General features: G+C 38.6%; 1 protein-coding gene across 1 annotated transcript; it reads left to right on the top strand.

Moving 5' to 3' along the window:
- Positions 1-263: 263 nt before the first annotated feature.
- On the top strand, positions 264-12,465 carry THAP10 (THAP domain containing 10). The gene is made up of 3 exons (XM_046009599.1): positions 264-810; positions 11,059-11,206; positions 11,316-12,465. The coding sequence occupies exons 1-3, from the start codon at positions 382-384 to the stop codon at positions 11,510-11,512; spliced, it is 774 nt and encodes a 257-aa protein (XP_045865555.1). The 5' UTR covers positions 264-381; the 3' UTR covers positions 11,513-12,465.
- The last annotated feature ends 1,094 nt before the right edge of the window (positions 12,466-13,559 follow it).

Raw genomic sequence — 13,559 nt, 5'->3', positions numbered from 1 at the left:
GGTGCGTCCGCACTTCCTCGTCCTGCTTTCCTGGCCTCGTGCAAACGGAGCGGGAGTGTAGGGAGGAGGACACGGGGAAGAGGCCTGCCGCCTCGGTAGCTGTGACAACCACCACTTCCGGTCCGTTCCTCTTTACGGCCCACCTCAGTTCGGCCCGCGCGAAATTTGGATCCCGCTGCCGGTGGCGCCCTGCTCTCCGGGCAGGACCGCCGCGAGCTGACGGAGGCCGATATCCGAGCACCGTATACTCCCCCAGCTCGGTACTTCCGGTGGTCGGAGGTAGGGGCACGCACGAGGCGCCGCGCCGCGCGGACCGGCGCAGGGGGACCGGCGTCTCCCTGGCTGGGAGCGCGCGAGTGTGCGGAGGCTGAGGCCGCGGCCATGCCGGCCCGCTGCGTGGCCGCCCACTGCGGCAACACCACCAAGTCCGGGAAGTCGCTGTTCCGCTTCCCCAAGGACCGGGCGGTGCGGCTGCTGTGGGACCGCTTCGTGCGGGGCCGCCGCGCCGACTGGTACGGGGGCAATGACCGCTCTGTCATCTGCTCGGACCACTTCGCTCCGGCCTGTTTTGACGTCTCTTCGGTTATCCAGAAGAATCTGCGCTTCTCCCAGCGCCTGAGGCTCGTAGCGGGCGCCGTGCCCACCCTGCACCGGGTGTCCGCCCCGGCACCCAAGGGGGAAGAAGAGGGAGAGCACGCGGGCAGCCCCGAAAAGGGAGGAGAGCCCCAGGCAGGCAGGCAGGCAGAGGCCGCCCCGCGGCCAGCCTCCAGTACGCTCCTCCGGGCCAGGAAGAGGGCTGCGCCTTCACAGGTAAAGGGACATCAGAAGTCCACCGAGGGTCGCGGAAGGAGCCCCGGACTGTAGCTCGGCTGTGCCACTAGTGTCATCTGGGGAAGGTCATCTCACCTCTAAGGGTTCCATTTTCCCATCCGTAAAATTAGGAGGGTGCTGTAGCGGGGATCGCCAGGTCCTATTTAACGTGAATGCTGGGGAGTTACATAGTTTGCTTCTGCCTCATCCTCCCTCGGACTCACACAAACACACACACACTCTCATCCTTTATATCATAGAGTCGCATTCACAGCCCAATGCAGACTTTTTAAATAGAAAGGGTCCCATTTGCGCTAATCTCAAGGAAAGGGGTGCTTGTAGCTTGTTCTTGCTTGACATTAACCCGAGCTTGAGGAAACGATGGTAACTGCCAATATGGTGAGGGAAGGGGGATGTGGAGCCACGGATGAAAATGGGGTTTGCTGATAAATCTCTTCCCACTCCTGAACTTCCTCTTGACTCGCTCCCTGTAAGTTAAAACATCCCAGTGAGCCTAGTGTTCTCACCTTGCCCTCTTCTGCTGCCTTACTAGTCCTCACAAGCACGTACTAGACTTATTTTGCATCCGGCGCTGTATCTTCTTCCCCACTTCCCATCTTAATGAGGACTTCCCAGCCTTCTTTGAGATAATCAAAACATCAGCCTATCACCATCACAGAGATTAAATCATGACTTTTTATTGGATCTAAAAGATGTTCATTTTGAGAGATAGGAAGAGTTCGCCTAGTGATTGTCAGTTGATCTGTAACTGACATTTTGGCTTTGACTAAGCACTCTTTAGCCCAGACTCAAACTTTATACACAAGGATGTCAGTCCAGGAGATTAAGAATTTCCTCACAGGCTTATAATATTTGCTCTAGGTCTAATTGCCAGACCAAAACATTTTCTGAAATACCAGCCTGCTTCCTACATTAGAATGGGTGCTTAGGTATCCTGGTATTACTAGGATAAAGAGCAAAATTACTAACACATCCTACAAGTCCTTGCATGCTTTTTGCCTACCATACTAGTCCTATCCAAGGCCACTGTCCTTGTTGCGCCGTATACACCAGTCATGTTGATCTTTTCCATTTTTGAACATGCCATGTTCCTTCCTACCAACAAGCCTTCACTCATTTGTTTCATGTAAAACTCTGGCATTGTGCTCCTCCCATTCCCCATTATCATCAATTAAGTCTTTTTACTTCAAAAATCAATTCAAACATCCTTCCCCTTTGGTCCCCTAATTATATATTTTCATTCTTCATATAATGCATATGCTTTGGTATCATACATACTTCAATAACACATCACAGTTGTCATGAAATAATTGTGTCGTTTGCTTAATGTCTGTCTTCACATTAGAATGTAAGCTCCGTGAGAGCAGGGGTCCTATCTGACATGTTCTTTATTGTATTGGCAGTACCTAGACAATATTTTGCAAATTTTAGGAATTCAATAAATATTTGTGGAGTGATTATGAGACTCTTAAGAACACTTTTTTGTACTATAATGGAATTTTCAGTTCTCAGCCAGCTGCTCTTCTCACCAAGCTGTGTAACCAGTCAAGACATCTCCTCCTTCCTTTAATTATCTGTCCGCTATCACACTCATTCAACATTTACCTAAGCACATATATAATACACAAATGCAAATATGTAGTAAAAAAGAGGAGCATTAAACATGCCATGCACACCCTTTTACCATTTTACTTTCTCATAATTATACCACCTAATCAAAACTCGGGAGAAGAAAAGCCAGGCTAGTGAAACAACCAAAGATTTCGTAACAAAGGCTAACCTTGAAATCCAGAGTACATACCAAACCTACTTTGCAACTAGAATATTATATATATTAATATATCTAGCCAACATTTCTAACAATCCATATTAATACAATTAATATACTTACTGTTTATTGGGAAACTATGTGTTTTAGTAATAGTTACTTCAGAAGTATATAAGGTTAAAATGAGTTTAGAGTTGATAGCAATACATTTTTAGCCAGGTCTGGATTGAGAGCCCCAGAAACAAAGCTAAGAAAGTACTTGTGCGACCTCTGGCTCCTTTCCTCACTCACTGTTTTTCCAATTCCAGGACCACCTGACTAAAAATCTAATTTCCAGGCATTGTATAACATTTACAGAGGGCTATTACAGATACTGTTCTGGATAGTTGGGTTTTATGTAGATAAATGTAACTGAATATTCCCTATCTGTAGGGAGCTTGAGAAAAGATTAGGGACTATCTCCCAGGAGAAAGGGGGCTCTGAGGAGCACTATATACTATCTGATATCTTGCTTCATGAGGCTGTGATTATTTTCCTTAACTGCTAATTTCTTATTTTTTTATCCAGCTGTGTTTTTTAAATTCTCTAATTGAAATGTAACAAATATGCAGGAAAGTGGACAAATATTGTCATTAAATTAACACAGACCGAACAAGTGTAGCCACTAGACAACTCAAAGAAATCGAACACTGCTAGCAACCCAGGGACCTGTATCACCTGAGCTGCAGCCTTCACTCCTTGAAGAAACCAAGTTTGCTTTTTCTTTTTTTTTAAAGCCTCATAAAATAGAACCATTATGTAGGCATTTCTTGCCTCTGCCTTCTGTGTTCAACAATATATTTGTGAGGTTCATCCATATAGTTTCTATAGCAGAAATTTGTTTTGATTATTATGTAGTGCTCCATTGTATGAATATGCCAAAAAATGTATCTGTTCTACTCTATTTGGACTTCTGGGTTGTTAACATTTGGGGGCGATTATAAGTAATGTTGCTATACGCATTTTTGAACATGTCTTTTTCATAGTGCACACTTTCTCATGGTATATACCTAGAGTTGCTGGGACATGGTATTATGCTAAACTTCAATAAATAATTCCAAGCGGTTTTTTAAAATACTCCTACCAGTTCACACTTTACCAGCAGCCTGTGAGAGTTTACATTGTGCCTCATTCTTGCCTACACCTGGTTTGTCAGACTTTCACATTTGAGTCCTTTTGCAAGTTGTGTAGTGGTGGTTTACTTTGCATTTCCCATTTTGTAAATGAAATTAGTAAGGGAACACCTTTTTCAGAGGTTAATTGAACATGTGGATAGCCTCTTTGGTGATATGCCCATTTTCCTGTTGGGTTATCTTACTTTTGTTGATTTCGGATTCTTAATAAATTCTGGCTTTGTCAATTGAATATGTTTCAAATATCTTCTCCCACTGTGCCTTTGCCTCTTCCTTCTTAATAGTGTCTTTTGATGTACTGAAATTCTTAATTTTAATGCAGACCAACTTACCAACATTTTTCTATATGTTTAATGCTTAAAACACTCTTCTATTGCCTTCTATAAATTTGTTTTTAATTTTTACATTCAGATCTACAACCCATTCAGAATTGACTTTTGTTTATGATGTGAGATAGGGTTAAAGTTTCATTTTTTTCCCACATACATACCCAATTGACTCAGCCTCTTCTATTGAAAAGACTAGCATTTCCTTGTCCTACAGCATCAACTTTGTCATTAGTTAAGTTTCTATGTGCACATTAAGTCTGTTTCCACATTTTTTAATTCTGCCTATTTATCAATTTGCATATTTTTGCAACAGTATGACAGTACCTTAATTATTGTAGCTTATATTAAGAATCAACATTTAATTGATCAATTTCTCTTACCTTCTTCATCTTCATAGATGTCTTAGGCTATTTGGGGCTCCTTAAAGTTCCATATATATCTTAGAATTGGTTTGTCAATTTCCACAAATTATTTACTGGGATTTGATCGGGGCTACATGGAATTTATAAGTGAATGTGGGGAGAAAGACATATTGACAATAACAGTTCTTCCAATCCATGAATGTAGTGTATCCCTACATTTACCTGGGTTTTTATGTTCCTCTTAAAAATGTTTTATGGCATTCTATGTAAAGGTTTTATACATCTTTTATTAAATTTATTCCTATTTGATTTTGCTATTATAAACAGTATTTAAAATTTTATTTTTATGTATTTATGTAGATAAATTGATCTTTGTTGACCTTGTACCCAGAAACCTTGTGAAAACCTATTTATTCCTATAATTTTTAGATATTTTCTAACTTTCTACATGTCTATAACATGTCAGCAGATAGTTTTTGATGTTTGTGCTTTTATTTCCTATTCCTGCTATGCTAACTTGAAACTTCAGTACAACGTTGGGAACCAAAGAGGTGATGAGGAATCCTTTTTCTCATTCTTATTTCCAGAGGGAAAGCCTTTAAGTTTACCATTTGATATGATTTTTGCTACAGTTTTTTTTTTTGCAGCTGCTTTTTGTCATAAAAAAATACTACTGTCTATTCCTAGTTTTTGCTACAGATGTAAATCATAAATTATGTTAAATTAGATCAAGTGCTTTTTCTGAATCTATTTATGATCATATATTTTGTCTATTATTCGGTTATTGTGGTGAATTTTATTGCCAGGTTTTGAAATATAGAACCAAACTTGCATGGCTGAAATAAACACATTTGGCCAAGGTGTATTACTCTTTTATATATTGCTTGATTTGATTTGCTAATACTTGGGATTTTTTACATCTGTGTTCATGGGCAAACTCAGTCTGTAATTTTTCTTTCTTGAAATGCCTTTCTCAGGGGTGCTAGGGTGGCTCAGTAGGTTAAGCATCTGCCTTCAGCTCAGGTCATGATCCTAGGGTCCTGGGATTGAGTCCCACATTGGGCTTCTTGCTGGGCAGGGAGCCTACTACTCCCTCTGCCTGCCTCTGTCTGTCTGACAAATAAAGAAAATCTTAAAAGAAAAAAAAAGTCTTCCTCAGATTTGTTATCAAGATTATGCTGACTAATGTGGAGTTATTTCTTCATATCATTCTCTGGAAATGTTTTCTAAAAATTGGCATATATTCATTAATAAATTTGATAATAATATTTGGTAGAGTTTGCTGATGAAGATACCAGGTCCTTACCTAGTCCTGGAGTTTTCCTTGTGGGAAGATTTTTTTTAAAGATTTATTTATTTATTTTAGAGTGTGTGCACACAAGCAGGAGGCGCAGAGAGAATTTCAAGCAGACTCCATGCTAAGCACAGAGCCCACTGCAGGGCTTGATCTCATGACCTTGAGATCACAACCTGAGAGGAAACCAAGAGTTGGATGCTCAGTTACGTGCACCATCCAGGTGTCCTTTGTGGGAAGATTTTTAATGATGGATTCATTTTTTTTTTTAACAGAGGGCTATTCAGTTTTTTGTTTCTGCACTTAATTTGACAAATTACACTTTTCTAAAAATTTGTCAAAGTTTTCAAATATTGACCCAAAGTTATAATAATTTTTTACCTTTTAAAATGCTATATGATCTGTATGTATTCTATATGATTTTTGCTTTTTCATTCGGTTTTTGATCTGCTTCATCAGGTGCTTATCGATTTTTATTAATCTTTTCAAGGAATAAACTGCCTTCTTGGTGTTCTTTCTAGGTTTTTTTTTTTTCATTGTTTTCTGTCATTTTTCCTTCCCTGTACTTATTTTTTCAACTTTGATTTTTTTAGTTGCTAGGTTAGATTTATATAGTACTGAGCTAAATTAGCAGAGATATTTGCTTCTATTTTTCCATTAAACAAGCTTATTAAAAAGTGAAAACTTCACTTAAAATTATCTGTACATATTAAGATGTGGTATTTCATGCAAAGAATATCATAAGAATACCAACTTGCTTGCTTATGTGAAGACAAAACACTGAATTACCAAATACTTCACATTTTACCCCGCTGCTTAAATTTTTTTTTTAAAGATTTTATTTATTTATTTGACAGACAGAGATTACAAGTAGGCAGAGAGGCAGGCAGAGAGAGAGGAGGAAGCAGGCTCCCCGCCAGGCAGAGAGCCTGATGTGGGGCTCGATCCCAGGACCCTGGGACCATGACCAGAGCCGAAGGCAGAGGCTTTAACCCACTGAGCCACCCAGGCGCCCCCCGCTGCTTAAATTTTTTAAGAAAACTTCCCAGTAGTGGGGCGCCTGGGTGGCTCACTGGATAAAGTGTCTGCCAGGGTCCTGGGATCAAGGTCTGTGTGTGGCTCCCTGCTCAGAGGGAGCCTGCTTCTCCCTTCTCCTCCCCACTCTTAAACTCTGTGGCTATCTCTGTCTCTCTCTGTCAAATAAACATCTTAAAATTTTTTCCAGTATTTTAAAAATTATTTTTGTAAGACTTAGGGTTTTTTTAAGAAGTTTCAGGTTCACAGCAAAATTGAGGGGACTATAGAGAGATTTCCCATATTCCCACTTTCCCCACACATGCGCAGTCACCTCCAATATCAACATCCCCACCAGAGTTGGTACATTTGTTAGAACTGATGAACCTACATCGACCCATCACTATTAACCAAGTGCCATAGTTTACATTATAGCTCACTCTTTTTTTTTTTTTTTTTAGATTTTATTTATTTATTAGACAGAGATCACAAGTAGGAAGAGAGCCAGGCAGAGAGAGAGGGAGGAAGCAGGCTCCCCGCTGAGCAGAGAGCCGGGTGTGGGACTGGATCCCAGGACCCTGGTCTCATGACCTAAGCCAAAGGCAGAGGCTTTAACCCACTGAGTCACCCAGGCACCCCTATAGCTCACTCTTGATTCTTCTACCTTTTGAATTTTTAAAAAAATTTTTATTTACTGTTCTTCTAACTTCTTGAGAGTTTAAATTGGATCATGGGTGTCCAGAACTTTCATATTAATGCCAAAGAGGCATTTGAGTTTCACACACTTACTTCCCAATTGTAGAATTCCCTAGAGTGGTTTTAATACAAGAAAAATAGACTTCTGAAATGAGGATATGTTAGAAATATTGTGTGGGATACATGTTTTGTGTGATGTTAATGATTCCACTCTAAATTAATTAAGCCGAATTAATTTTTCTATAGTCTTTTGTGCATTTAAAACTATAAATTCCCTTGTAAGCATGGCATTGAGTCCCACAAGTTTTTGATATAGAATATGATTATTTAGCTTAAAATATATTTTTATTTTCACCCTAAGTTTATCTCTTATCTTTTCATGGGTAATTTAGAAGTGGGTTTTTAAATTTCCAAACATACAGGCATTTTGTAGCTCTATTTTTGTTATCGATTTCCAGGTCAGTTACACTGTGGCCAGATAACTTACAGCATATGAATTTAATCATTTGAAATTTATTGAAACTTGTATTAGGCAAAACATAGATAAGTTTTTATAATGTTCCATGTGCACTTGAGGTGAATGCGTATTCTGCAGTTGAGTATGTGTTCCACGTATGTCTATTAATCATGTTTACAGGTTCTCTATCCTTATTGAATTTTTGTCTACTTACTGTATTAATTACTGGGAGAAGCATGTTAAAAATCTTCCACTGTGATTTTGAATTTACGTATTTAATCTTCTAATTCTAACAGTTTTTGTGTCATGCAGTGCTAATATAGCAACATCAGCTTTCTTTAGGTTAGTGTTGGCATAGGACATCTTTTTACATCCTTTCATTTGCAATCTTTCTGTATCCTTAAGAATTTTGGCATTACTCTCCTCCAATTGCCCTTTTGAAGAGAATGTATGTTTTTCCTCTGGCTGCTTCTAATATTTTCTTTTTGTTTTCCAGTTTTACTGTAAAGTGCATAGGCATGTCTTTCTTTGTTTTTATTTTGATAAATACAAATAGTGCTTTTGTAAAACCATGTCTGAATATCTTCTCTCCATTTTGGTGAATTTTTAGATGTTATTTGCTCAAACAGTGCTTCTGTCCCATTTTCTCTCTCTTTTCGCCCGGTACTACAATTTATACCATATATATTATACTTTCTCATCTTACCCGCTTTGTCTCTTGTGATCTTTTCTATATTTTCCCAACTTTTGTCTCTCTCTGCCTCATTTCAAATGTTTTCTTTTAACTTATGTTCCAGCTGATCAATGATATATTTGGAAAGACTGCTTCTTAACCTTTTAATATGAAGAAGAAATAATCAGATATGTGCACAAAAGATTTATTTTCAAAAATTTCTAATATGGGGCACCTGGGTGGCTCAGTGAATTGGGCCTCTGCCTTCGGCTCAGGTCATGATCTCAGGGTCCTGGGATCAAGCCCTGCATCAGGCTCTCTGCTCAGCGGGATCCTGCCCCCACCCCCGCCTCTCTGCCTACTTGTGATTTCTCTCTGTCAAATAAATAAATAAAATCGTTTTAAAAAAATTCTAATATAGGTTATTTTAATAGGTTATAGTGTATCTATACAATAGATGGTATACAGCCGTAAAACTTACATAGAGTATTTAATAACATTGAAACGTGATATATTAAAGGAAAAAACAAGGTTATAAAACAGATGATTCCAATTAAAAAAACACATGGAAAAGACCAAAAAAGTTCTAAAATACAGTGTTGTTAGCTACAGATAAAGAGATGATGGCTAATTTTTAGTTTATTTTTGCTTCTCTGGTGCAAATTTTTCTCAGTGATAAAAATTATTATTCTAATGGGAACAGAAGTTATTTTTAAAAGCCTGATTAAATTCCTAAAATGCCATTTTTCCAGGCATAAACCTGTTTTCTAAAGAAATATGTACTTATTATAGACTTTTATAATGCTTGGCTTAGAAGTAGACATAGCCAATAGAAATTGGTCATAATTTTATAGACACAAATGAAAAGGTAAGACTTATATTTTGATTTAAGTCCTCAGTAATATTAGGTATAATTATTCCTGTTACAAAGACACTCTTCAGGGCACCTGGATGGCTCAGTCAGGTAAGCCTCTGCCTTCAGTTCAGGTCACGATCCTGGGGTCCTGGGTTCAAGTTCCATGCCAGGCTCCCTGCTCCGTGGGGAGCCTATTTCTTTCTCTGCCTCTGCTTCTCTCTTGTTTTTATTTAAATTCAATTTAGTTAACATATACTGTATGTTTAGTTTCAGGGGTAGAATTTAGTGATTCATTAGTTGCATAGAACACCCAGGGCTCACTCCATCAAGTGCCCTCCCTAATTCCCATCACCCAGTTACCCCATCCCCTAACACCTTCCCTCCAGCAACCCTGTTTGTTCTCCATAGTTAAGCGTCTCTTATGGTTTGCCTCCCTCTCTGTTTTCATCTTATCTTATTTTTCCTTCCCTTCCCCTGTGTTCATCTGTTCTGTTTCTTGAATTCCACATGCGAGTGAAATCATACGATATTTGTCTTTCTCTGACTAGTCAGAGAAATAATACTGTTATTTAATATTATTTGATATTATTATTATATAATATTATTATTGCTAAATAATATTATTTATTATTTTATTTAGCTTAGCATAATACCCACTAGTTCCATCCAAGTCATTGCATATGGGAGAGTTCATTCTTTTTGATGGCTGAGTAATAGTCCATTATATATATGTTGCCACATCATCTTTATCCATTTGTTGATGGACATCTGGGCTCTTTCCATATTTTGGCTATAGTGGACATTGCTGCTATAAACATTGGGGTGCAGGTGCCCCTTCGAATCATTATGTTTGTATCCTTTGGATAAATACCTAGTAGTGCAATTGCTGATGTTACCATCTAAGTATCCAAATCCTTTTTCTTTCTACCTCTTACTTCCCCCACAGATCAAAATTACCATCTCACATTGTAATTTTTCTCAGGAAGGCATAAAAACATTAAAGTCAGTCATATTATTTGTTTAAGCATTTTTTAAAATATTTATTTGACAGAGAGAAATCACAACTAGGCAGAGAGGCAGGCAGAGAGAGGGGAGGAAGCAGGCTCCCCGCGGAGCAGAGAGCCCGACGTGGGGCTCGATCCCAGGACCCTGAGATCATGACCCGAGCCGAAGGCAGAGGCTTTAACCCACTGAGTCACCCAGGCGCCCCTGTTTAAGCATTTCTCTGTGAGGTATAAAAGACGGATGATTAGGCTTTCCAGAATAATGCTACTGCTAGGATATCCAATACTTTAATACTAGTAGTAGTAGCTCTTACAGCTATTGATTTAGGGAAAAAATAATGAGTTGTAAGCAAATAATAAATATTTCTGTTTAACCAGAATGCTTGGCAATTTATGATTTACAAATAGTAAACAACAGTATGGCAGAGTTCTTACGAACTTGGACTTCAGAGCCAGCTTGCCTGGGTTCAAATTCCAGTCTTCCTAATATGCGACCTTGAAAACTATTATTTATACTCTTTTACTACTTCTCACTTTTGAAAGATAAAACCATACTAGTTAGGCTACCTTTGATATGGTTCTCCTCTGGTTTATATTTTTAGATTACATGTGAAAATGAAGTTAAACAAACACAAGTCCCTGCTAATAATCCATCTTATGGTGTCACTTCAGTACCTACTCACTGTGAAGACGGCCCAGTGCATAAAAGTACACAAATGTCTCTGAAAAGGCCCCCTCACCGCAGTGTTGGTACGTTTGGGCTCTTCAACTGACTGATAATTGAATTGATCTTTTGTATATGAAAGATAAAAGACAAGCAAAATGTAATTCATGGGCAAATGTGTTTGCTCTCTTTCAGGTATTCAGGCCAAAGTGAAAGTGTTCAGAAAACAATTGTGTAATGCCACTACTCAGACCGAGGGATTGCGGTCTAGAAGTGCCTCTGTCTTTGACATTTACTCCAGTGACTCAGAGCCAGACGCAGACTGGGATGTCAGGAGTGAGCAGAGCGATTTGTCTTACATAGCAGTGCAGGTGAAAGAAGAGCCGTGTTAAAAATGCAACATCGAAGCCCTTGATGTCCCATCGGTTTTCCAATCTTCGCTCACATCATCACTTCTTTGCTCTTGTAAGTCTTTCACTTTGGGATAGTTGAGTGTCAGCAAAATTGGTTCAGCTCTAAGGCAAAAATGTGTCCACCTGCCAAGATAATGAAGATAACCCTGCCCACAAACCTCCCCACCTCCCACTTGCATCTCTTGTTTCTTTTTTCTTTTTATCCTTTTGGTGGAAATCGAGATATAAGACAAAATTCTCAATAGCATTTCCAGATCAAGATTAAGCACTGAATATTTAAGCTTACTGCAGAAGCAACACTCATATGGGGCTTATAGGACGTTCATAAGTTAGAATGTCACTCTTCTAAATAACTTGAAGGTAGTAGTAAGCACAGGCAAGTGTGGTACTATGAAATGATTTGGGAGCCAGGAGACTTATCCTTGATTATTATTTTGTTGTTGTTGTATATTTATTAGTTTGCCCATTCATAATACTATTGGATCTATAGATCAGTCCCTATGAGCATTTCTGGTGAAGTTATGACTCTTACAGAAAATTTTGGAAGGGAATAAATTTAAACATGGGTAGAGTTGCATATACTTGGATTGCCTTGTTAATGAAATATACTTGCATTCGTTCCTATTACAACAAACCAATTAGCTTGATTAATTTAGATTGAAATTATTAACATCATGCCAAAAAAAAGTATATATTTCTAACATATCCCCATTTCAAGAATTGGGTTTTTCTCATTAATACCATTCTATCGAATTCTACATTTGGGAACTAATGGTGTGAAACATAGCTGCCCCATCTGCCATTCACCAGGAAAATTTCTAAAGCAATTTTGTACCATGAAGTAATTTGTTACAGTTGTTTCTGAGAAACTTACTATATAACTCTGATCTTCTATTGAGAGTAATAAAAATAAATGTCCGTTTTATACCTCACATGTCTTGTTAGTTGCGCATGATTGGAAGACCTTGCATGCATTTTATCCTAGAAGGTTTAAATAATATACCAAAGTAATTTTCTTCCAAAACTAATTTCATGTGTAACTGAATTTGAACAGTATAATTTTATTAAAAAGAATAAGAAAATAAAATATTAATAGAAGTGAGCCTGAACAATGATTATCTAAACACATAACACTATTATTGTTGTTATTGTTGTTGTTGTTGTTGTTGTTACTGCTTCTTTGGCTTGAATTTGAGATGACTACTTGGTGTTTTGAGAGAATATTGTGTTTTAAAATTAAGCATATAAATCATCTGAAGCTAAATGCTATCTGTAAGTACCTGTTGTTCCTTGAGCTTTTAAATAGCCCACCACCTTAATTAATTAATTATAGTCATATAATTAATAACATAATTAATTATAATGAATGTCATATGCCCATTCATCCCCAAATTTCACTGCCAAGGGTTTACTTCTTTTCTATGTGTTAAACAACTTTGACAACCATAACCTACCTACTTTTCTTCCTTCCTCCCTCCCCCTTCCTTCCTTCGTTTCTTCCTTTTTTTTTTTTTTGAAACAAAAGGCCTGAACTTTATTAGTTCTCCACCAGTACTGCCCCCCCTCCACCACCCCCAGCCCTAGTGAGAAGCCTGTCCCTGTCAGAGGCCACCAGGCCTCAGGGCCAGGAGGGCCAAAGTGCCTCAGAAGCTGCTCCTGGTCTTCCAGGTCCTTCCGCTCCTTCTTGCGCCTATAGAAGATGGGGCAGTCCCAGCTGGTGCAGATGACGTCCTTGTGCAGGCTGCCCTGGCAGCGGGAGTACTTGGGTCCAGAGGTGCAAGAAGCGCTCTTCCAGGGTGTTCCTTCCTTCCTCCTTCTTTCTCTCTTTTTCTTTCTTCCTTTCTTTCTTTCTCTCTGTCTTTATTTCTTTTTTTTTTCCTTTCAGGTTTTTTTCTCTTACCAATTGAGAATTTATGTTTGGTTTGTGGATTCACATGATTCTATAATGTATTGTGCAATTTTCACTGTCCTAAAGTAATGAAATACTGGCTTTATTTTAAATTAAATATGAGAAACTTAGTTACAT

The sequence above is a fragment of the Meles meles genome, chromosome 6 (assembly GCF_922984935.1).
Source record: "Meles meles chromosome 6, mMelMel3.1 paternal haplotype, whole genome shotgun sequence".
NCBI classification, from domain to species: Eukaryota; Metazoa; Chordata; class Mammalia; order Carnivora; family Mustelidae; genus Meles; species Meles meles.
Note: the sequence above shows the minus strand (reverse complement) of the source record. Positions and strands in the feature narration are given on the sequence as shown.

Bases quoted from the DNA above. Each gene is read 5' to 3' on its own strand.
- THAP10 (XM_046009599.1), top strand. From the start codon at position 382: ATGCCGGCCCGCTGCGTGGCCGCCCACTGCGGCAACACCACCAAGTCC. The intron at 811-11,058 runs GTAAAGGGACAT...TTATATTTTTAG, and splicing joins AGAGGGCTGCGCCTTCACAG to ATTACATGTGAAAATGAAGT. The intron at 11,207-11,315 runs GTACGTTTGGGC...GCTCTCTTTCAG, and splicing joins GCCCCCTCACCGCAGTGTTG to GTATTCAGGCCAAAGTGAAA.